General features: G+C 41.1%; 1 protein-coding gene across 3 annotated transcripts in view; it reads left to right on the forward strand.

Annotated features, from left to right (window-relative positions):
* The window catches only part of ocrl (OCRL inositol polyphosphate-5-phosphatase), a 106,771-nt gene extending 88,493 nt beyond the window's left edge, over positions 1-18,278 (forward strand). For all 3 annotated transcript variants that reach the window (XM_072270667.1, XM_072270668.1, XM_072270669.1), the window contains 4 exons: positions 672-756; positions 1,861-1,988; positions 12,315-12,426; positions 15,713-18,278. In XM_072270667.1, the coding sequence (XP_072126768.1) occupies positions 672-756; positions 1,861-1,988; positions 12,315-12,426; positions 15,713-15,831 (444 nt within the window). In that variant the 3' untranslated portion in view covers positions 15,832-18,278. The remainder of the gene's footprint in view (positions 1-671; positions 757-1,860; positions 1,989-12,314; positions 12,427-15,712) is intronic.
* The last annotated feature ends 6,739 nt before the right edge of the window (positions 18,279-25,017 follow it).

Below are 25,017 nucleotides of genomic sequence, written 5' to 3' on the forward strand. Positions count from 1 at the left end.
GTCTGTATCAACAACTAAGCTGTATCGTAGAGAAAGACAGCACAACACAGGACCTTCAGCTCACTGAACTTGCACTCGCTATGGAACAAACTAATCCTACCTTAACCCATTTTATTCTCCCTCATATTTCCATTAACCTGTGCTAGATTCTGCTACTTATCTACACAGTAGAAGAATTTACAGGAGTCAATTAACCTACCAACCTTGCACGTTTTTTGGAATATGGGCAATAACTAGATCTCCCAGAGGAGACCGAAGTGGTCATATGGATCCTGCACAGACACCAGAGAGAGTCAGGATTGAAAGGTTGCTGGAGCTCTGAGACAGCAGTTCTACTGTCTGCACCTCTGTACCATTCCTGTAGAGAGTTTAACTTTAAGAAGCCTGAAGAGGCAAGACCTGACGGAAAATTTTTTGTTGCTTTCACTATACGAGTACTGTGTGTTGGATGTATCTGATGTTTGCTGCCCCTAACTTTGAACTTTGAAATGGAATTATTACCAGTACTGGAACAAGGGAAAATTCCTTGTGGTGCATTTTTTGTTTCAATTATTAAAAGTGGTCACAGTCCAATTTCCAGGCAAAGATTAATAAAGTTGAGTAGAAACGTCTTGGTGAGAATATCACATTTTAGAAAGTTTTTCATTTCAACCTGATGATCTTTTTGATAGGAGGACCTGTTCCAGACTCCTGGTATGCAGGAAGAACTTGAGCAGATTTTTGACTGCTTGGACACAAGTATTCCACTAACTATTCGTATCCTTTGGGCTATAAATGGAGACAAAACAAATGACACTTTGGTATCCCAGACAAAGGCACTATTTCAACAAGAACTCAAATGTATGGTCATCTCTGATTTTGCTTTGCTGATACATACCTGTAGGTTTAATAAGTTTGTTGCATTGGGAGGTGCTGCTTCAAAGTGCAGTTAATTTTTAAGTGTATAATAATATGCTTATTGGAAATTAAGGTTGGAATTACTACAGTAATTCTGTAATTTTTCCTGAGAAAGCAATTTATTGCTTCAACTGTAGAAAAGTTTTCAATGGGTAGATGGGAATATATTCCTGTGAAATACCTTTTTAGTTGAAACCATGTTATTTGAGGCATTTATTCCATGAAAAATGGATAGAGACCTGATACTTTGACTACAAAAGAAACACAAAATGTTGTTCAGAGTCTTATTAAAATCTTTATTCTCACGAATGATTGTGAGTTGTTGAAGTTGTATCCGTCGAGAAACCTGTACAGTCATGCAAAGGAAAGCGGAATACAGAAGCTTCCATCATATCCATCAGGAGGTGATAACACAGAGACTGTCTGTCAACATGTGGAGCTAATGCTGCAAATTCCCAGCAATGCCTTACTTGCCAGCCAGGGCACAGACCTGTACAACTCAAAACTGAACAGATGCACTGCTCCCTCCAATCCCTTAGTTCCAGTTCCCATAGGTAGACTTTTCTGATTGAGACATGGTGCAGTTGATTGCTTCAGGAACATCAATAAGAGGGTAAGAGCTTGTTTCACATTCCTAACACAACAGTGGGGAGAAAAGATTTGTATCATATTCCCAGCATAGCAGTGCTTTCAGTAATTCAGCTCTACACAGCTAAAAGTTATAATGACTCCTGGCATTGCTTCTTTAGTGCTCACATTCCTGGAAATATTTTGAACACCAAACGAGGTATAAGAATGTAACTGCAAGCTGAAATATGATTAGCTTTGTCAATTGTCATTGATCATGTTATATGAATGTCAATGTAACTCAACTATATAACAGGAAAACGTATTCAAAGCCAAAGGAGCATCTGTTGTTAGATGCTCCAGAAAACTTGATATTTTCCTGATTACGTGCACTAGCTGGCGGCAACCATTCAGTAGCTGAAGCTCTACTCATCTTCCTTGAAGCACTCCCAGAACCTGTGATATGTTATGAGCTTTATCAACGATGCCTAGAATGTTCATATGATCAACGCAGCTGTCAAAATGTGAGTTATAACCATTATTGTATTGTTTGTAAAAGGAGCCATAATTGTTTGTCAATTTGTTGTTTATGAGCAGATACCCTGATTCATTCAACCTGTTCCACATAGTTGTGCAATACCCCACACCAAAATAATTTGACCTTGTGAGAAAGGGTAAAATGAAAACTCCTGCAATTTGAAGGGCAAAGTTCAGGAAGATTCTTCCAGAAGATTTTTAATTGTCCAGAGGTTTACCCAACTCAAGAATGTGACTCCTGGACCTTGCTAATCTTTTTAATTGGCAGATGAGTGCAATCTTTTTTTGTTAATTATTAAGCAAACCTCAATCAGAACTTCCTTGTTTTTTTACCCCTCGGAAGTCTTGGAACCATAGAACACTACAGCACAGAAAACAGGCCATTCGGCCCTTTTGTCTGTGCCGAAACTTTATTCCGCTAGTCCCATTGACCTGCACCCAGTCCATAACCTTCCAGATCTCTCCCATCCATGTGCTATCCAATTTATTCTTAAAACTTAAGAGTGAGCCCACATTTACCACGTCAGATGGCAGCCCCGTTCCACACTTCCACCACCCTCTGAGTGAAGAAGTTCCCCTAATGTTCCTCCTAAACCTTTCCCCTTTCACCCTAAAGCCATGTCTTTATTTAGTATTTATTTATCTCTCCTAATCTAAGTGGAAAGAACCTATTGGCATTTACTCTGTCTATACCCCTCATAATTTTGTAAAATATATCCCCTCATTCTTCTATGCTCCAAGGCAGGGGTCCCCAACCTTTTTTGCACCGCGGACCGGCCGACTGAGGGGGGGGCGCGGGGGTGGTGTTCAAGTAGGGTTAAACTCACCTCAACATGTCTTTTACAGTTATGGTTGCCAACTTTCTCACTCACAAATAAGGGACAAAAGTAGCAGTCAAATCCCGGGAGACTTTACCCCATAAAAGACTACCGTGACCATGAAGCCTTGTGCGGGCACCTGTGTGTGCATGTGTGACGTGCGCATGCACGTACATGCCAATTTTTTTCCACCCCCCCCCCCCCCGGCCCGAGACATTGACTGATTGTTTCCACGGATGCTGCCCGACCTGCTGAGTTCCTCCAGCGTGTTGAGTGTTGCTTTGACCCCAGCATCTGCAGAGTATTTTGTGTTTACGCTTTTGCCTTCATCTTCCCAACTATACTGTACATACATTATTTCTACTTTATATAGGCTGTGTACTTATCATATCATTCCTGCTTTTACTATATGTTAGTGTTATTTATTTTCGGTTTTGTATGTTATTTGGTATGATTTGTTAGGTTATTTTTTGGGTCTGGGAACGCTCAGAAATTTTTCCCATATAAATTAATGGTAATTGCTTCTTTGCTTCCCGCCATTTCGACACGAAAGGTTTCATTGGAACGCTCTGCCTTAGCGGGGGAAGTACGGGACAAGGGCAGTCCCGTATGGGACAAACCAATTTAGCCCAATATACGGGATGTCCCAGCAAATACGGGACAGTTGGCAACCCTATGTTCAAGTTCAACAGTGTGTGACGGGGAATGAGGAAAGGTTCAGCTGATTCATTGCATTTCCTCACGGCCCGGTAGCACATGCTTTGCGGCCCGGTGGTTGGGGACCACTGCTCCAAGGAATAAAGTCCTAACCTGTTCAGTCTTTCCCTGTAACTCAACTCCTGAAGACCCACCAACATCCTAGTAAATCTTCTCTGCACTCTTTCAATTTTACTGATATCCTTTCTATGGTTAGGTGACCAGGACTGCACACAATACTCCAAATTTGGTCTCACCAGTGTCTTATACAACCTCACCATAACATCCCAACTCCTGTACTCAGTACTTTGATTTATGAATGCCAGGCTGCCAAAAGCCTTCTTTACAACCCTATCTACCTGTGACGCCACTTTCAGGGAATTATGTATCTGAACTCCCAGATCCCTTTGTTCCTCCTCACTCCTCAGTGCCCTACAATTTACTGTGTATGTCCTACCTTGATTTGTCCTTCCAAAATGCAACACCTCACAGTTGTCTGCATTAAATTCCATCTGCCATTTTCTGGCCCATTTTTCCAGTTGGTCTAAATCCCTCAAAGTTTTGAAAGCCATCCCCGCTGTCCACAAGGGCCGCGAGGAAATGATATGATTTGGCCATATAAAACGACATGAGTCAGTTGCACCTTTCCTTATTCCCTGTCACGCACTGTTGAACTCGAACACCCCCCCTCCCCCCACCCGACAGCCGGTCTGCAAGAAAATTGTCAATATTAGACCAGTCTGTGGTGCAAAAAAGGTTGGGGATCCCTGATCTAGATCATTGATATAGTCAAACAACAATGGTCCTAGCACAGACCCCTGAGGCACACCACTAGTCACAGGCCTCCAGTCTGAGAAGCAATCATCCACTACCACTCTGTCTTCTCCCACACAGCCGATTTCAAATCTAGTTTACAAACTCTCCACGGATGCCTAGTGTCTGAACCTTCTGAACTAACCTCCCATGTGGGACCTTGTCAAAGGCCTTACTAAAGTCATGTAGGGAACATCCACAGCCTTTCCTTCATCTACTTTCTTGGTAACCTCCTTGAAAAACTCTACAAGATTCGTTAAACATGATCTACCACGCACAAAGCCATGCTGACTATCTTTAATCAGCCCTTGGCTGTCTAAGTATTTGTATATCCAATCTCTCAGAACACCTTCCAGTAATTTACCAACTACTGATGTCAGGCTCACTGGCCTGTAATTACCTGGTTTACTTTTGGAGCCTTTTTTAAACAACAGAACAACATGAGCTACCCTCCAATCCTCCGACACCGCACACATGGCTAAGGACATTTTAAATATTTCTGCCAGAGCCCCTGCAATTTCTACACTAGTCTCTCTCAAGTTCCGAGGAAATATCATGTCAGGCCCAGGGGATTTATCTACCTTTATTCGCTGTAAGGCAGCAAGCACCTCCTCTTCTTTAATCTCTATATGTTCCATGACACAACTGCTTGTTTCCCTTCCTTCCCATATATGCTATGTCAGTTTCCTGAGTAAATACTGATGCAAAAAAACTGTTTAAGATCTCCCCCATCTCGTGAGGCTCCACATATAGATGACCACTCTGATCTTCTAGGGGACCAATTTTGTCCCTTATTATCCTTTTACTCTTAACATACTTGCAGAAACCTTTCGGGTTTACCTTCACATTATCTACCAAAGCAACCTCATGCCTTCTTTTTGCCTTCCTGATTTCCATCTTTAGTATTTTCTTACATTTTCTATACTCTTCAAGTACCTCATTTGTTCCTTGTTGCCAAACCTGCTATACACCTCTCTCTTTTTCCTTAACCAGATCGCCAAAATCCCTTGAAAACCAGGTTCCCCATGCCTAAACTCTGCGCTCTCAAAATTTTGCCTTTGAAGGCCTTCCACTTACTGAACACATCCTTGCCAGAAAACAACTTATCCCAATCCACTCTTCCTAGATTCTTTCTCATTTCCTCAAAATCGGCCCTTCTCCAACTTAGAACCTCAACTCATGGACCAGACCTATCTTTATCCATAATTAACTTGAAACTAATGACATTATGGTCACTGGACCCAAAATGTATGCCTACACATACTTCTGTCACCTGACCTGTCTGGTTGCCTAATAGGAGATCAAGTATTGCATCCTCTCGCGTTGGTACCTCTATATATTGATTTAGAAAACTTTCCTGAACACATTTGACAAACTCCAAGCCATCCAGCCCTTTCACAGTGCGGGAGTCCCAGTCAATATGTGGAAAGTTAAAATCCCCTACTATTACAACTTCCTGTTTCTTACATCAGTCTGCTATCTCTGTACAGATTTGCTCCTGCAATTCTCTCTGACTATTGGGCGGTCTATAATACAACCCTATTAGTGTGGTCACACCTTTCCCGTTCCTCATCTCCACCCATGTGGCCTCTGTAGACGAGCCCTCCGGGCTGTCCTGTCTACACACAGCTGTGATATTCTCCCTGACTAGTAATGCCACTCCTCCCCCTCTCATCCCTCCCCCTCTATCACGTCTGAAACAACGGAACCCTGGAACATTAAACTGCCAGACCTGCCCTTCCTGCAACCAAGTCTCACTAATAGGAATAATGTCGTAATCCCACGTGCCAGTCCACGCCCTAAGCTCATCTGCCTTACCTACAATACTCCTTGCATTGAAATAGATGCACCTGAGAACATTTCTAACATGTACAAATCTTTGATTTCTGTCTATACATGCAGTCCTCACATGACCTTTATCTTCCTCCACCTCACTATCTGCCCTAACACTCTGGTTCCCTTCCCCCTGCAAATCTAGTTTAAACCCCCCGGAGCAGCACTAGCTAATCTACCCACAAGGACGTTAGTCCTTCCCTCCAGTTCAGGTGCAAACTGTCCCATCGGAACAGGTCCCACCTTCCCTGGAACAAAGCCCAATTGTCCAGAAACATGAAGCCCTCCCTCCTGCGCCATCTCCTTAGCCATGTATTTAACTGCATTATCTTCCTATTTCTAGCCTCACTAGCACGTGGCACGGGTAGCAATCCTGAGATTGCAACCCTGGAGGTCCTGTCCAACTTTGCACCTAACTCTCTAAATTCTCTTTGCAGGACCTCCTCCTTTCCTATCTACGTCATTGGTCCCTATATGGACCACGACATCTGTCTGCTCACCCTCCCTCTTGAGAATACCAAGAACTCGATCTGAGATGTTGCGGACCCTGGCACCAAGGAGGCAACAGACCATCCGGGATTCTCGATCTCTCCCACAGAACCTCTTATCTGTCCCCCTAACTATTGAATCCCCTATCACTACTGCTGTCCTCTTTCCCTTCCTTCCTTTCTGAGCTGAGGGTCCAGTCTCGGTGCCAGAGACGTGACCACTGCAACTTGTCCCTGGTAGGTCATCCCCACCAACAGTATCCAAAACAGTATACTTATTGTTGATGGGAACGGCCACAGGCGTGTTCTGCTCTTTCTGTCTATTCCCCTTCCCTCTCCTGATAGTCACCCAGCTACCTACCTCCTGACTTTTAGGGGTGACTGTCTCCCTGAAACTCCTGTCTATTTCTGCCTCTGCTTCATGAATCATCCGAAGTTCATCCAACTCCAGCTCCAGTTCCCTAATTCGGTTTGTCAGGAGCTGCAGCTGGATGCACCTTTTACAGGTGTAGTCATCAGGGACAATTGTGCTCGCCCTGACTTCCCACATACTGCATACGGAGCACTCAACTGCCCTAACTGCTGCCTCCATTACCTACTCCTCAGTTAATTAAATTAATTAAAGGAACTTACCCGGCCTTACCTCACTGGAGCAAGCTCATCCTCAGCCTCTGCTCGCCAAAGCCTCTCGAGCAAAGCCTCAAAGCTCCACTCCTACCCTGAGCCACTCACACACTGGCCGCTCCTCTTCAGTTACCCCTCCTTTTATTTGTCCCTGACAATGATCTCAAGTACTCACTCCCTCTAATCAACTAATCAACACTGTTTAACCCTTCAGTTGCCCTCCGCGCTCCTTTTAAAGCACACTCACCTCAGCTGCTTCCCAGCACTCAGCGCTTTCCCGAGACCCTCGCTCTTCCTCCTGCTGCGATGGTCCCGCAATCACACTGTCCCGAGTCCCTGCTTCACGCTCTTGCATTCCATGTTTTTGTTTTAAACTGTCCCTCTAATTTTAGGCTGTATATTTGAAATTAATTTTCTTGTTCTGCCATGCACTCACAGAACCCTCCACGTATGGACATGAAAATTAGACATTGTATTTTAAATCTACCTGACCACAGGTAGATTTAAAGTTATCTTCATATTCAGTAAGTTCACTCCAGTACGCTTTCTGCGAAAGATAACACTGCATGCCATTGGCCACCCAGTTTTAGATACGTACGTGTTGGAGTACCAACAGCTTTTTACCAATTTTAACGCTTCTCCCAGTGGTGTGCAGAAATGTTGAGCATTTACCATGTATACATGCAATGCTTATTATTTGCCTCTTCATGCAGATGTCCTTTATTGAGTGCTTTTTTCTGAATAACTTAGCAGCTTGTATTGGTATCAGGACTTAGCATCATTAAAAATGTTCCATATTAACTTGAACTATCATTGCATGGCCATTCTCAAATATAAGTGGCAGTTCAATTGCATGACAGAAACATCTCTTCATTTTCATCTCTTCATTTTAATATTCTTGTAAGACAAAAGAAATGGTTTGTTGGATCGTTCCTCAGTAAACCATCGATGAGGTTGTCTTGTTCCCCAACATCACTCAGTTTAAAAAGGCACTTGTTTGTACTGGCAAGTTTCCTTGGATACTTGTTTCTAAGTATCTAGATAATTAATTCATCTGAACTACTAAAATGTTGCATAGTGCCAAGATTTGTTCTTGTGAAGGAAATTTCAAAACCAATTCAACTAAAGATTCCAGTCAGATGACTGAAAGGTTTCGAAGTTAGAGAATATTTCTGCACCAGGAGTGCTTTTTTCCAAGACCAAGCTATTTAAAATTCACACATTGAACTAAAGGATTTCTGACCCTATTGCAATTAAAATATTTTGTAACCTATTTACAAGTATTCTGCTTAGGTCGTGCTGCTTGATATGCAAACAGTTGCTCTTCAATGTTGAAGTATTTTTAAATAATCACAGAGTGATATTATTTTAAACAAGCCTTCCTTGCCTTTTTTGCCCTGGAGCAACCGTTGAAATCATTTTCAGGTCTCGGGGAACCCCTGCATAATAATTATATTTACAGCTCATGGTATGTAGCGTGATCAGTAAGTTGTAGATATATTAATCCAAAAATAATTGTCAATACTCTTTTGAGCAAAGAATGAAATTTTAGCCAACCTTTCTTGGGGGGAAAAAAACAGATAGTAAGCTTAGCATACCTATCTTGAAATTAATCTTTCATTCCCTTTCCTAAATTTTATATACTCATAAGGCAAACATAATAAATTTCTCAATTCTGGGTCATAGTTGAGATAAGCATACACGGATTTCACCAATTGAAATGAGACTATTTCTATCCCTGTTATTGATGCTTGTTAAACAAGAAAAAACTTGCTCACACATGAAAGAAGATGAAAACTGCAGCAAAATGTTCATTGCTTTCCTATGAATGGCAAGATGTTCTTCTTTCACAGAAATTCAGAACTTGTCCAGGGGCAGGTCAGTAAATCTCATCTTGAGTGCATGATCAGAGTGCAGCTCACAAGGATCTTCCTCTTCTCTCAAAATCAAGTTCTCAGGCCGAGTAGAAGATTCAGAGAAAGGGTCCCTCACCCAGTCATATACTTGTGTTGAAAGAGAAGAAAAAATTTTGTTCTGTAGTTCTTCCAGATGGTTTTCAGTAAGACTTGAGACTTTCTAATTTTCTTCCTCACTCCAAAGCCCAAGCAGCAGTGGAAACATTTCAAGATTTCCTTTTGTAACATGATTCTTCCAATGATTCAGTTTCCTTTTAAATCCAAAAATCTTATCACATGATGTCTTAAGGTGGATAAGAAACCCTGACCAGATAGACTACATCCCATAGTCCTGAAAGAGGTTGCTGAAGAGATGATGGATACATTGGTCATGATCTTTCAAGAATCACTTGATTTCTGGCATGGTCCTGGAGGACAGGAAGATTGCAAATATCGCTTCATTCTTTAAGAAGGAAGGAAGGCAAAAGAAAGAAAATTATAAGCCAGTTAATCTAACCTCAGTGGTTGGGAAACTGTTGGGGTCTATAGTTGAGGATGTGGTTTTGGGGTATTTAGAGACTAATGATAAAATAATTCAAAGTCAGCATGGTTTCTGTAAAGAGAAATCATGCCTGATAAACCTGTTGGAGTTCTTCAAGGAAGTAACAAGCAGGGTGGACAAAGGAGAGGCAGTAGATGTCATTTACTTGGATTTTCAGAAGGCATTTGATAAGGTGCCACACATGAGGCTGCTTAACAAGATAAAATCCTATGGTGTTACAGGAAAGATACTGGCATGGATAGAGGAATGGCTGACAGGCAGGAGGGAGTGAGTGGGAATAAAGGGGGCCTTTTCTGGTTGGCTGCCAGTGACTAGTGGTGTTCCTCAGGAGTCAGTATTGGGACCGCTACTTTTTACATTGTCAGTGATTTGGATAATGGAATTGATGGCTTTGTGGCAAAGTTTGCGGATGATACGAAGCTAGGTGGAGTGATAGGTAGAGCTGAGGAAGCAATGCAATTGCATCTGAGCTTAGACAAGTTGGAAGAATAGGCAAAAAAAAGTTGCAGATGGAGTACAATGTTGGGAAATGTATGATGCATTTTAGTTAAAGGAACAATAGTGCGCACTATTCTCTAAATGGGGAGAAGGTTCAAACATCAGAGGTGCAGAGGAACTTGGGAGTCTTCATGCAAGACTCCCAGAAGGCTAATTTACAGGTTGAATCTGTGATAAAGAAGACAAATGCAATGTTGGCATTTATTTCAAGGGGATTAGAATATAAAAACGAGGAGGTAATGCTAAGGCTTTATAAGACACTAGTCAGGCCGCACTTGGAGTATTGTCAACAGATTTGGGCCCCATATCTCAGAAAGGATGTGTTGTCATTGGAGAGGGTCCAGAGGAGGTTCACAAGGATGATTAAAGGAATGAAGGGGTTAACATAAGAGGAGTGTTTGGCATCCTTGGGCCTGTACTCACCTGAATTTAGAAGAACTAGGGGGATCTCATTAAACCTCTTAAATGTTGATAGGACTAGATAAAGTGGACGTGGAGAGGATGTTTTCTTTGGTGGGGTTATCCAAAACTAGAGGATACAACCTCAAAAACTGAGGGGCAACCTTTTAGAACAGAGGGAAAGAAAAATTTTTTTAGGAAGAGAGTAGTGAATCTGTGGAATACTCTGTCACAGATTGTGGTGGAGGCCAAGTCCATGGGTATATTTAAGGTGGAAGTTGATAGTTTCCTGATCGGTCAGGGCATCAAATGATAAGGTAGGAAGGCAGGTGTATGAGGTTGAGTGGGATCCGGGATCAGCCATGGTGGAATGGTGGAGCAGACTCAATGGGCTGAATGGTCGAATTCTCCTCCTATGTCTTATGGTTTTACCTCATACTTTATTAAAATTTTTAATTTTGCACTACTTAATTAACTGTTTAATTAAGTAGGAGAAGTAGGAGGCGGGAGGAGAAGATGGCGGCACGACGCAGCGTGCGCAGCTCTCTGGTGAAATGGTATCGTATTTGTAATTAGGATGCCATGCACAATTCTGATTTGATGGAGACAGACGTCAGAAGGCACAGAGGAACATCTGGAGAAATTTCTGAAATGCCCGCTTCACTGCTGCTGCTACTGTGCGATCGAGAATCTCCGGAGGGAGGGCCCCAACATCCCCGGCTTTGCTTGCTGCTGGCGACCGAGGCTGGGGTCGAAGCGTTCGGCAGAGATGGTGCTCGGTTCTCGGTGTCGGAGGGCTGATCGGAGCTCGAAGTTTTCGGACGACTCAGAGTTGGACTGTGGTCTGGCATGGCAGGGAGAGTTTTCTTCCTTCTCCTGTCTGCGTGAGATGTGGGACTTTCGAGGGACTTTGAACTTTTTTACTGTGCCCATAGCCTGTTCTACATCAAGTTCTGGTATTGTTGCACTGTTGTAACTATATGTAATAATTATGTGGTTTTTGTTAGTTTTGCAGTCTTGGTCTGTCCTGTGTTTCTGTGATATCACACCTAATGCATGCTTTACTAAATGACAATAAAAGAGGACTGTGTGTCCTCATAATCCAATATATACTTCAATTTTTTTCTATAGTTATGTATTGCATTGTACTGATGCTGCAAGGAACAGATTTCATAACATATGCCAGTGATATTAACCTGATTTTGATTCAGATTTTTCAATAATTACAATAATTTTCAATGTTTTCAATATTCGAAAATATTGAAAGTTATTTTCAATAATTAGTGTTTCACCCAGGTCTATCTACTAAATTCCTTTTCCTTTGCAGTATATTCATCTAAAAAATAAATCCCTACGTTATTGGGTGTCTGAGAATGTTTTGCCGTAATAGAAATGCCATAAAAATTACTGAGATGTTATACTTTGCTGGAGTATATTTGTTCTGAGCATTGGTAATTTATGTGTAAACATTTTGAAAGTTCAAAGGTCTTGTGGTAGCTTTTTTTTGTATAACAGCGATTGAAAGCATTTGCTGAAAATAACGATACTACAGAATTAATGGGTATTGGATTGTAAAACGAGCTGATATACAATGTTTCATTGTTAGTGTTTTGCATTACACCTGCTGCATTGCAGCCACACTATTAATCAATCTTTGACCAAAAATGTTTATTTTCTTTCTCACTAGTTGATATCTCAATTGCCCCGGAGTCACAGAAATGTGTTTCGGTACTTGATGTCATTTCTGCGGGAATTGCTGAACTATGCAGAAGACAACAAGCTTGATGCCAAGATGCTAGGTAAAAAATTTTTTGCACATTTTGATTCAGAATGTTCTACTTATTAATATTGTGGGTTGTGTTATATATGCACCCACAACATACCTTTATTTGCAGATTCTGAGACCATTTGTCTCAACACTCTAGTAGTTCATACATCTTAAGAAGTTTACTTAAACTGAACATGTTTTAACAGGATTGAAAACTATCATTCCTGGTGAAAATATCTTCTATCTAACTTCAGTATATTTCAAATGTGGTATATCAAACTGGAAAATTTTAATTTGTTTGTGTTTCATACACAGAATTTAGACATTCTCGTCCATTGATCTCTAAATCAGAGAGCATATAATACAGCATATAGCAGTTAAAAAAATTGTGGAGGCATTAGTAATGATCTTTTAAGACTTGTGAGATTTGAAATGGTTCCAGAAGACTGATAAATTGTAAATGTTACTCCACTCTTTAGGGAGAAAGGCAAAAGAAAAGGAATCATGAGCTAGTTAACCTGTCATCAGTGTTTGGGAAGATGTTGGAGTCCATTATTAAGGATGAGTTTTTGAGTTTCTTGGAGGCATATGAAAAAGTAGCATGGTTTCCTAAAGGGGAAATCTTACCTGATGAATCTGTTGGAATCCTTTGAGGAAATAGCAGGCAGGATAGAAAAGAAGAGTTGTTTACTTGGATTTTCAGAAGTCTTTTGACCAAGTGCTACACGTGACACTGCTTAACAAGATAAGAGCCCATGGTATTACAGGAAAGATACCAACATGGACAGAAGATTGGCTGACTTGCAGGAGGCAAAGAGTGACAATAAAGGAGGCCTTTTCCGGATAGCTGCCTGTGACTAGTGATATTCCACAGAGGTCGGTGTTCACATTGAATGTCATTCATTTCAATGACAGAATTGATGGTTTGTGGCCACGTTTGCAGATGATACGAAGGTAGTTGGAGGGGCAGGTGATGCTGAGTGTGCAGAAGGACTTGGACAGATTAGAAGAATGGACAAAGAAGTGGCAGGTGGAAAATAGTGTAGGGAATTTTTTGGTCATGCACTTTGGTAGAAGGAATAAAGGCAAAGACCATTTTCTAAATGGAGAGAAAATTCAGAAATCAGAGGTGCAAAGGGACTTGGTCCTCGTGCATGATTCTCTAAAGGTTAACTTGCTGGTTGAATTAGTGGTAAGGAAGGCAAATACAATGTTAGCATTCCTTTTGAGAGGACTAGAATATAAAAGCAAATATAAATAAATGCTGAGGCTTTGTAAGGCATTGATCAGATGCACTTTTAATAATGTGAGCAGCTTGGGCACCTTATCCAAGAAAAAGATGTACTAGCATTGGAGAGGGCCATCCAGAGGAGGTTCATGAGAACGATTCCAGCAACGAAAGGATTTCTGTATAAGGAGCATTTGATGGCACTGGGTGTGTACTCATTGAAACCTATGGGATATCAAAAGGCCTTGATAGAGTGGATGCAGAGAGGAAGTTTCCTATAGTGGGTAGTCTAGGACCAGAGGGCACAGCCTCAGAATAGAAGGATGTGCCTTTAGAACAGAGATGAAGAATTTCATTTGTCAGAGGGTGGTGAATTTGTGGAATTCATTACAACAGAGGCTGTGGAGGCCAACTCATTGGGTATGTTTAAAGCAGAGGTTGATAGGTTCATGATTAGTAAGGGCATCAAAGGTTTTGGGAAGAAAGCAGAAGAATGGAGTTGAGAGGGTTAATAAATCACCCATGATGGAATGGCAGAGAAGACTCGATAGGTCAAATGACCTAATTCTGCTCCTGTGCCTAATGGTCTTCAGAGTAGTACAGGGTGTGCTGTCGTACTTGATATTCAGACCAGAATGTACTTCAGTGACACTCCTGTTACCAATTAGGCTGACGACTGATGTCCTCTTGATAAAATTGGCAGCAACATCTGAGTCAACAATTCAGTATAATGCCAAAGGACTTGTGCATTGTCAAATGCAATATTATAGAGATATCATGTCCCTGTTCAGAGGGATGTAAAAAGCAACCCCTTAAACCTAATGTAATCCCTTCCTTAAAAGTGTCAGTATCTGGTAAATATTCACGTGTCATCCCAAAATGGTGAGCTTTAATTATTTTTGGTGAACTTAAAAATCAAGACCACTTATTCTTTCAGTAACCCCAACTGTTTATTCTTTGTCAAATTAAAACTAGTATGTTGCTCCCCAAGTTTTCTATGTTAAAATGTAAACTATACTATAATTTTTAATCGAACTGTAATATTTTCAAAGAAGAAAACCGCCCATTTGGTATTAGTAAAGAATCTTGGATATTCTGAGGAAATGAAAACTTATGTAAATTTTTCAATTATTTTTGGAGCATTTGGTTTGAAAATAGTAAAAAGTGAAAAAGTTGAAAATAGTCAACAGTATAGACTGAGTTAAGGGAGCAAAAAAGCTAAAATGTTGTACTAGTAAACTTTTTAGAACATTTTTTCAATGTGAAATGTTAGCTCTGTCTTGCTTCACAGATGCCTGATCCTCAATGTTTCTATATTTTCTGTAAATTTACAGATCTTCAGTTTTTTCTGGCTTTTGTCAATGGTGCCATTTTTAAAATAATTTACATCCCATTGTTTCATTTTGCATACGGAGTGCCTTTGTCCAAATTTAAACAGACAAGAATATTGCCCCTCAATAGGAGGCCTTTCACTCAGGTATTTGAAGGACTATTTTCCTCCAAATGCCAGCATCAAAGATATTAGATGTAAGGGGCTTTATCACTGTGTATAATGCCAGGGCTTTGGCATCATAACATATTGATGGCCCTGCAGCAGCCATACCCACAATTTTTTGCTGGAATCCCCAGACCTAAGAGTTACGCGAGGGAGTGGAACCGAACAACAGCAGCAAGCAATACTTTCAGACCAGGAAGATAAAAGTATTTACAGTAAAGATAAGGAACCATATCCAGCACATTTTGCTGTTTTGAATAGTTGTTTCAATAGCCTATTTTAAAAACTAGGAGATTGGAGTTGATAATGTCATTGTTGACCATTTGGGTTTGCTTCCATTGCTTGCTTCATATCCAGAAATCCCAATAGATTACTGTCTCTAAATGAGGCAGTGTTTACATTTTAAATGTACTTGATTTTCCCAGATATGTAGGCAAGTATTCTAATATGTGAACTTAATTATTTATTTAACTTCCGTGTGATTGCTATTACTGGTTTTTAACTAATTGAAACAAACATGTTTAGAGAAATTGGCATTTCATTTCAATTGTATGCATATTGATTATTTCAAATATTTTTTCCTGTAATCCCCAGCTACCCTCTTTGCAAGTCTGCTTTTGAGGCCACCACCAAACTTTGTTGGGCGGCAAACCCAAAATGATAGACAACGTGCTGTGAACTTCATCTATGTCTTCCTGGGTGGAGATAACTGATTTTTGGACATACTTCTGACCATGTCTTCACTGCACTGTGATCGTATTACAAATGTACATCAAAATGGTGATCGATAGATACAGATACTTGAGCCTTTTATTCCAGTATATGCCAATATCAATTTTTGTGGTAGGTAGTCCCAAAATCTTTCTTGCCAAGTAGTGACTGCCATAAACTGGTTCCATGTGAACATAGACACTTTCATTCATTGTACAAACCACTTTTTTGATTGTGAATTTTTATTTACCAATTAATGCATAAAATATTTCAGCATTGTACCCAATGTCTATTTTTATTACCAGCTTGCTGCAAATTGGACTAGAACATTTTTAATAATTTACACAGTTTAATAATACTGAGCAAGGGTAACTCCATCAGATTAAGTAGAAAATGCAGTGATGCATCGCAGGATGAAATGTCCAAATACGTCTTTTTAACTTCCTACCATTAAAACAAATTTCTCAACTATATTTGAAATAACTGAATAGAAATTAGCTTAGTAAGAGGGCAGTAAACTTCCATTCGGTGAATGTATTTCATCTGACAGCTGTGACGGAACTTGTCTGTTTGATTTGGTTGTGTTTCCTGGATGGGTTTTAGGAAAGATTAATGTATATAAAAGTGATCATCCAGATTACTAAGTAATAATGGTAGAGATGGTGAATTTAATTGTGTGCAGCAGCACTCAATGCAATGGCTTAATGTTCAGAAATCCAAGTATAATATGTGTCAGAGTGAAACTATTGGTTGAAACGTGGCATTTTAAACTTTAATGAAATTGTGAAATTTCTAAATAATCCCTACAGACACAGGGAAGACAGCAGATACTGGAAATCAGGAGCAACATGGAGGGGAAAGATCTGGCGGAATTCAGCAGGTCAGGTAGCATCTACGCAGAGAAATGAAGAGTCGATGTCTAAGGCTGAGACACTTTGTCAGGACTTGGAAGAAAGGGCAGAAGCTCGGCTTCTTTCTTTACAGTCTTGATGAAGGGTCTTGGCCTGAAACGTCAACTATTTATTTTTCTGTATAGATCCTCCTGACCAGTTGAGTTCCTCCAGCACTTTTTTTTAAATATATGTTGCTCCAGCATTAGACTACAGATAAAGTTTGGATACTGAATTCATTCAAATTATATTGTGTATTTTCAAGAGTGATACAAAGCTTTTAATTTTCATATATTTATTGAAGGTCATATTTGTTCAACAAGCAGCATTTTATTATACCCGTATATTATTTATGGTTTCTTTCATGAAGTACAAGTTAGTGTCATGCAAGGAAAAAGCACTACCTCTTATGGAATAATAAATTGCAGTTCTGGAACCCAAAGCTCTCTCCAGTCTATGAAGAATTCAGATTTAATTACAACCCAATTATTTCACTGAGTTTTTTCTTGCTGTCCTGAGGCTACCTGTCAATCAGAATAGTATAGCAGTATTACAGAACAACCCTGCCATTCAGTCAATCAGACAATTACATGAATTATGAGATGAAGGAAGTAGAAGACGTATTTTAGTTTGATATATTTGTTCTACTGGAATTGTTGGGTTGAATCTTTATTATTCGATCACCAGTTTTTATAAAAAAAGCGCTAAATAATCAGTTTAAACTGGCTTAGTGTTGCCAGATCCCAGCCATGGGAAGACATTCGTGTGTGTGTGTGTGTATATATATATTTAAAAGTAAAACTATGGCATTAAGTTTATGTGTAGAACAGAGTATTTTCAAAATAATGTATGCAGCTCGAGAAGGTATAGAAATCGTTTTTGAAAAAAGAACTACAACCTCTCCTTGATATGATATGCTTGTAAATGTCTGTAAAAGCATCTTTTATTGAACCTCTTCGCTCAGCTAATACCAACACTACAGATCTTCAGTTGCATTTTTAATTGGCATTTCCCTCAGATCAGAATGCCTGGATAAGATGAATAAGGCACTTTTGTACACTCTGTTTTCAATACAATTTGGCATGAACCTAACAGCTAAAAATTGTCAGTTAATTAATCCATTTACATGCAAGTTGAAATGAAATTTATAATCAAGTGGCTTGATTATAAATTCACTGTACAAAGAAAAGCAAAAACAACAGTTGTGTAACACTTGCAATCCCTTACCAGCCGACGATCAATGGGTATTCATTTAAACTATGAAGTAAATGAAAATACTTGAAATTCCTGTCGTTGGTCGTGTTGAATGATTGGTCATTTGAAGTTTTTATCCGCATTGTTTTAATCAATGTTATGCCAGCTCAATAAATATGCTGAATTTATGAAAGCCATACTCCAAAGGACCTGATACAAAAATTATTCAATCTGTTTGATATGGTGAGAAAAACTTGGAATAATTACATACCAAACAATGTTCATAATTGCTGTCCAATACACTACAATGTATATTTTGGTCTCTGGGTTATTTCATTACCTTAAGTTACATTTTTCAATTAAATCCATTTAATTCTCTTCAAATAGCATTGTTTGTCATTTATTTAAAATATTCTGGTTTCTGGTGCATGGAGCATTTGAGATGACCTATCATATTTAAGCTTCTGTCAGATATTATGTAGACTTAAGGAAAACTACAGCACGGAAACAGGGATCATAGCCCTCCATACCTCAGCCATCCATGTACATAGAAACATACATAGAAAATAGGTGCAGGAGTAGGCCATTCGGCCCTTCGAGCCTGCACCGCCATTTATTATGATCATGGCTGATCATCCAACTCAGAACCCCGCCCCAGCCTTCCCTCCATACCCCCTGACCCCCGTAGCCACAAGGGCCATATCTAACTCCCTCTTAAATATAGCCAATGAACTGGCCTCAACTGTTTCCTGTGGCAGAGAATTCCACAGATTCACCACTCTCTGTGTGAAGAAGTTTTTCCTAATTTCGGTCCTAAAAGGCTTCCCCTCTATCCTCAAACTGTGGCCCCTCGTTCTGGACTTCCCCAACATCGGGAACAATCTTCCTGCATCTAGCCTGCCCAATCCCTTTAGGATCTTATACGTTTCAATCAGATCCCCCTCAATCTTCTAAATTCCAACGAGTACAAGCCCAGTTCATCCAGTCTTTCTTCATATGAAAGTCCTGCCATCCCAGGAATCAATCTGGTGAACCTTCTTTGTACTCCCTCTATGGCACGGATGTCTTTCCTCAGATTAGGGGACCAAAACTGCACACAATACTCCAGGTGTGGTCTCACCAAGGCCTTGTACAACTGCAGTAGTACCTCCCTGCTCCTGTACTCGAATCCTCTCACTATAAATGCCAGCATACCATTCGCCTTTTTCACCACCTGCTGTACCTGCATGCCCACTTTCAATGACTGGTGTATAATGACACCCAGGTCTCGTTGCACCTCCCCTTTTCCTAATTGGCCACCATTCAGATAATAATCTGTTTTCCTATTTTTGCCACCAAAGTGGATAACTTCACATTTATCCACATTAAATTGCATCTGCCATGAATTTGCCCACTCACCCAACCTATCCAAGTCACCCTGCATCCTCTTAGCATCCTCCTCACAGCTAACACTGCCACCCAGCTTCGTGTCATCCGCAAACTTGGAGATGCTGCATTTAATTCCCTCATCCAAGTCATTATTATATATATTGTAAACAACTGAGGTCCCAGAACTGAGCCTTGCGGTACCCCACTAGTCACCGCCTGCCATTCTGAAAAGGTCCTGTTTATTCCCACTCTTTGCTTCCTGTCTGCTAACCAACTCTCCACCCACACCAATACCTTACCCGCAATACCGTGTGCTTTAAGTTTGCACACTAATCTCCTGTGTGGGACCTTGTCAAAAGCCTTCTGAAAATCCAAATATACCACATCCACTGGTTCTCCCCTATCCACTCTACTAGTTACATCCTCAAAAAATTCTATGAGATTCGTCAGACATGATTTTCCTTTCAGAAATCCATGCTGACTTTGTCCGATCATTTCACCGCTTTCCAAATGTGCTGTTATCACATCCTTGATAACTGACTCCAGCAGTTTCCCCACCACCGACGTTAGGCTAACCGGTCTATAATTCCCCGGTTTCTCTCTCCCTCCTTTTTTAAAAAGTGGAGTTACATTAGCCACCCTCCAATCCTCAGGAACTAGTCCAGAATCTAAAGAGTTTTGAAAAATTATCACTAATGCATCTACTATTTCTTGGGCTACTTCCTTAAGCACCCTGGGATGCAGACCATCTGGCCCTGGGGATTTATCTGCCTTCAATCCCTTCAATTTACCTAACACCACTTCCCTACTAACATGTATTTCGCTCAGTTCCTCCATCTCACTGGACCCTCTGTCCCCTACTATTTCTGGAAGATTATTTATGTCCTCCTTAGTGAAGACTGAACCAAAGTAATTATTCAATTGGTCTGCCATGTCCTTGCTCCCCATAATCAATTCACCTGTTTCTGTCTGCAGGGGACCTACATTTGTCTTTACCAGTCTTTTCCTTTTCACATATCTATAAAAGCTTTTACAGTCCGTTTTTATGTTTCCTGCCAGTTTTCTCTCATAATCTTTTTTCCCCTTCCTAATTAAGCCCTTTGTCCTCCTCTGCTGAACTCTGAATTTCTCCCAGTCCTCAGGTGATCCACTTTCTCTGGCTAATTTGTATGCTTCTTCTTTGGAATTGATACTATCCCTAATTTCTCTTGTCAGCCATGGGTGCACTACCTTCCTTGATTTATTCTTTAGCCAAACTGGGATGAACAATTGTTGTAGTTCATCCATGCAACCTTTAAATGCTTGCCATTGCATATCCACCATCAATCCTTTAAGTGTCATTTGCCAGTCTATCTTAGCTAATTCATGTCTCATACCTTCAAAGTTACCCCTCTTTAAGTTCAGAACCTTTGTTTCTGAATTAACTATGTCACTCTCCATCTTAATGAAGAATTCCACCATATTATGGTCACTCTTACCCAAGGGGCCTCTCACGACAAGATCGCTAATTAACCCTTCCTCATTGCTCAAAACCCAGTCCAGAATAGCCTGCTCTCTAGTTGGTTCCTCGACATGTTGGTTCAAAAAACCATCCCGCATACATTCCAAGAAATCCTCTTCCTCAGCACCTTTACCAACTTGGTTCACCCAATCTACATGTAGATTGAAGTCACCCATTATAACTGCTGTTCCTTTATTGCACACATTTCTAATTTCCTGTTTAATACCATCTCCGACCTCACTACTACTGTTAGGTGGCCTGTACACAACTCCCACCAGCGTCTTCTGCCCCTTAGTGTTATGCAGCTCTACCCATATCGATTCCACATCTTCCCGGCTTATGTCCTTCCTTTCTATTGCGTTAATCTCTTCTTTAACCAGCAACGCCACCCCACCTCCCCTTCCTTCATGTCTATCCCTCCTGAATATTGAATATCCCTGAACGTTGAGCTCCCATCCCTGGTCACCCTGGAGCCATGTCTCTGTGATCCCAACTATATCATAATCATTAATAACAATCTGCACTTTCAATTCATCCACCTTATTACGAATGCTCCTTGCATTGACACACAAAGCCTTCAGGCGCTCTTTTACAACTCTCTTAGTCCTTTTACAATTATGCTGAAAAGTGGCCCTCTTTAATGCTTGACCTGGATTTGTCGGCCTGCCACTTTTACTTTTCTCCATAGTACTTTTTGTTTCTACGCTCACTTTACACCCCTCTGTCTCTCGGCACTGGTTCCCATCCCCCTGTAGTGAACTAACCTCCTCACGCCTAGCCTCTTTAATTTGATTCCCACCCCCCAACCATTCTAGTTTAAAGTCACCTCAGTAGCCCCCGCTAATCTCCCTGCCAGGATATTGGTTCCCCCTAGGATTCAGGTGCAACCCGTCCTTTTTGTACAGGTCACGCCTGCGCCAAAAGAGGTCCCAATGATCCAAAAACTTGAATCCCTGCCCCCTGCTCCAATCCCTCAGCCACGCATTTATCCTCCACCTCATCGCATTCCTATTCTCACTGTCGCATGGCACAGGCAGTAATCCCGAGAATACTACCTTTGCGGTCCTTTTTCTCAACTCCCTTCCTAGCTCCCTATATTCTCCTTTCAGGACCTCATCCTTTTTCCTACCTATGTCATTGGTACCTATATGTACCACGACCTCTGGCTCCTCACCCTCCCACTTCAGGATATCTTGGACACGATCAGAAATATCCCGGACCCTGGCACCAGGGAGGCAAACTACCATCCGGGTCTCTGGACTGCGTCCACAGAATCGCCTATCTGACTCCCTTACTATCGAGTCCCCTATCACAACTGCCCTCCTCTTCCTTGCCCTACCCTTCTGAGCTACAGGGCCGGACTCTGTGCCGGAGGCACGGCCACTGTCGCTTCCCCCGGGTAAGCCGTCCCCCCCAACAGTACTCAAACAGGAGTACCTGTTGTTAAGGGGCACAGCCACCGGGGTACTCCCTATTACCTGACTTTTCCCCTTCCCCATCCTAACCGTGACCCACTTGTCTGCCTCCCGTGGCCCCGGCGTGACCACCTGCCTGCAACTCCTCTCTATCACCTCCTCACTCTCCCTGACCAGACCTGTACCTATCCAAACTTCTCTTAAACGTTGAAATTGGGCTTGCACTGGTAGTTCATTCGACCCTCTGGAGAGGTTTCCCCTCATATTCCCCTTAAACTTTTCACTTTTCACTCTTAACCCATGATCTCTAGTTGTAGTCCCACCCAACCTCAGTAGAAAAAGCCTACTTGCATTTACCCCATCTATACCCTTCATAATTTTGTATGCCTCTATCAAATCACCATCAATCTTCTACAGGGAGTAAAGTCCAAACCTACTCAGTCTTTCCTCGTAACTCAGGTGCTCCAGTCCTGACAACAGCCTTGTATATTTTCTCTACACTCTTTCAACCTTATATACATCTATTCTGTATAGGTGACCAAAACCGCACACAATACCCCAAATTAGGCCTCACCAATGTCTTATACAACTTCAAAATAACCTCTCTTCTCATGTACTCAGTATTTTGATTTATGAAGGCCAACGTGCGAAAAGCTTTTTTTGCAACCCTATCTACCTGTGACACCACTTTCAATGAATTATACACCTGTATTCCCAGATCCTTTTGTTCTACTGTACTCTTTATGTTCCACTGTTCACTGTGTAAGACCTACCGACGTTCAGTACCTCGCACTTGTCTGCCATTTTTCCAGCTAGTCCAGATTCCACTGCAAGTTTTGATGGTCTTCCTCGCTGTCCACTACACTCCCAATCTTGGTGTCATCTGCAAATTTGCAGATCCAGTTAACCACATTATCATCCAGATCATTGATAAAGATGACAAACAATAATGGACCCAGCACCGATCCCTGCGGCACACCACTCGTCACAGGCCTTCAGTCAGAGATGCAGCCATCTACTACCGCTCTCTGGCTTCTCCCACAAAGCCAATGCCTAATCCAATTTACTACCTCATTTTGAATGCCAAGTGTCTGAGCCTTCTTGACCAACTTACTACATGGAATCTTGTCAAATGCCTTGCTAAAGTCCATGGGGCAACATCCACTGCCTTGCCTTCATCAACTTTCCTGGTAACTTCCTTGAAAAGCTATATATAAGATTGGTTAAACAAGTCCGACTGAGAACAAAGCCATGCTGACCATCCCTAATCAGTCCATGTCTATCCAAGTACTCATATATGTCTCTTAGAATACCTTCTGATAACTTTTAAAAAGCTGTAATTCTCACCGGCTATAATTTCCTGGTTTATTTTTAGAGCCTTTCTTAAACAGCAGAACAGCATTAGCTATCTTCCAGTCCTCTGGTCCTTCACCTGTCACTAAGGATGATTTAAATATCATCAATTCATGTGTTCCTGTAATGTAGCTATTGAAGGTATTTATATGTAATGTTGGTATTGCCTGTGTAATTTCTTCAATAGTACAGTGAAACCCTGGTAATACACCATCTGACCATTTGGAAATCCTGATGGTTCAGCATTAACCTTACTACCCACCAATTCCCAAGCATTCTTGAAAGTAGCATTCTTTACATACCATATCTAGAATATTTTCATTAATTGCATTATGGTTTAATCCAAAGTCCTTTCAAGTCTGGCACTACCATGCCAGAGTGCAGTTTTGCTGTATTATTAGATTGAGCTCATTATATGAATCTTCAAACTTTGGTCTCTTCAACAATGTGAATTTTAAGTTAGGACCAAAAGTAATGATAGTGATTATATGAGATTTTAAAGCATTTTTAAAAGCCTTAATTATTTTTGGAATAATTGCATTATCAGTGCTGGGTTCTGTCATGTTGCAGCTGTTCAAAGCATTCCTTGGTGTTTATATTTCTAAATGTATCCTTTGCTGACTATGTGCTTTGAATGACTGAAGAGCCTTTTGTTTACTTCTGATATTAAATCATTCAAATTGTACTGATTTTTGTTTTAATTACTCTATTTATAAAGTTAATTGCTTACTAAAATCAAAATTATTTATTGATGCCACCATCCTTAACTAAATATCCTTAATGTCCTGAGTCCTTGTAATACCAATGAGTCACCATTTGCTTTGTATGTGTTGTAAAATCTCAGCGGGTATATGTGTGGAGAGAAATGTTTGAAAGATACACATGACAATGTCAAGTTTAAATAGTTTGGTAATGTCTGTCATGTAGATTACACAATCTCGCCTGTCAAATCAGATGGCAATGATTACTCTGGAGGGATCAAGTTCAAGTTTGCGCAACACACGTCAAAGTTGCTGGTGAACGCAGCAGGCCAGGCAGCATTTCTAGGAAGAGGTACAGTCAACGTTTCAGGCTGAGATCCTTCGTCAGGACTAACTGAAAGAGGAGCTAGTAAGAGATTTGAAAGTGGGAGGGGGAGGGGGAGATCACTATACCCCTTGCCCATCCTCTGGGCTTCCCCCCCACTTTTCTTTCTCCCTAGGCCTCCTGTCCCATGATCCTCTCATATCCCTTTTGCCAATCACCTGTCCAGCTCTTGGCTCCATCCCTCCCCCTCCTGTCTTCTCCTATCATTTTGGATCTCCCCCTCCCACTCCAACTTTCAAATCTCTTACTAGCTCTTCCTTCAGTTAGTCCTGACGAAGGGTCTCGGCGCAAAACGTCGACTGTACCTCTTGCAAAAGATGCTGCCTGGCCTGCTGCGTTCACCAGCAACTTTGATGTGTGTTGCTTGAAATTCCAGCATCT

Source organism: Mobula birostris, chromosome 10 (assembly GCF_030028105.1).
Source record: "Mobula birostris isolate sMobBir1 chromosome 10, sMobBir1.hap1, whole genome shotgun sequence".
In the NCBI taxonomy this organism is placed as follows: domain Eukaryota; kingdom Metazoa; phylum Chordata; class Chondrichthyes; order Myliobatiformes; family Myliobatidae; genus Mobula; species Mobula birostris.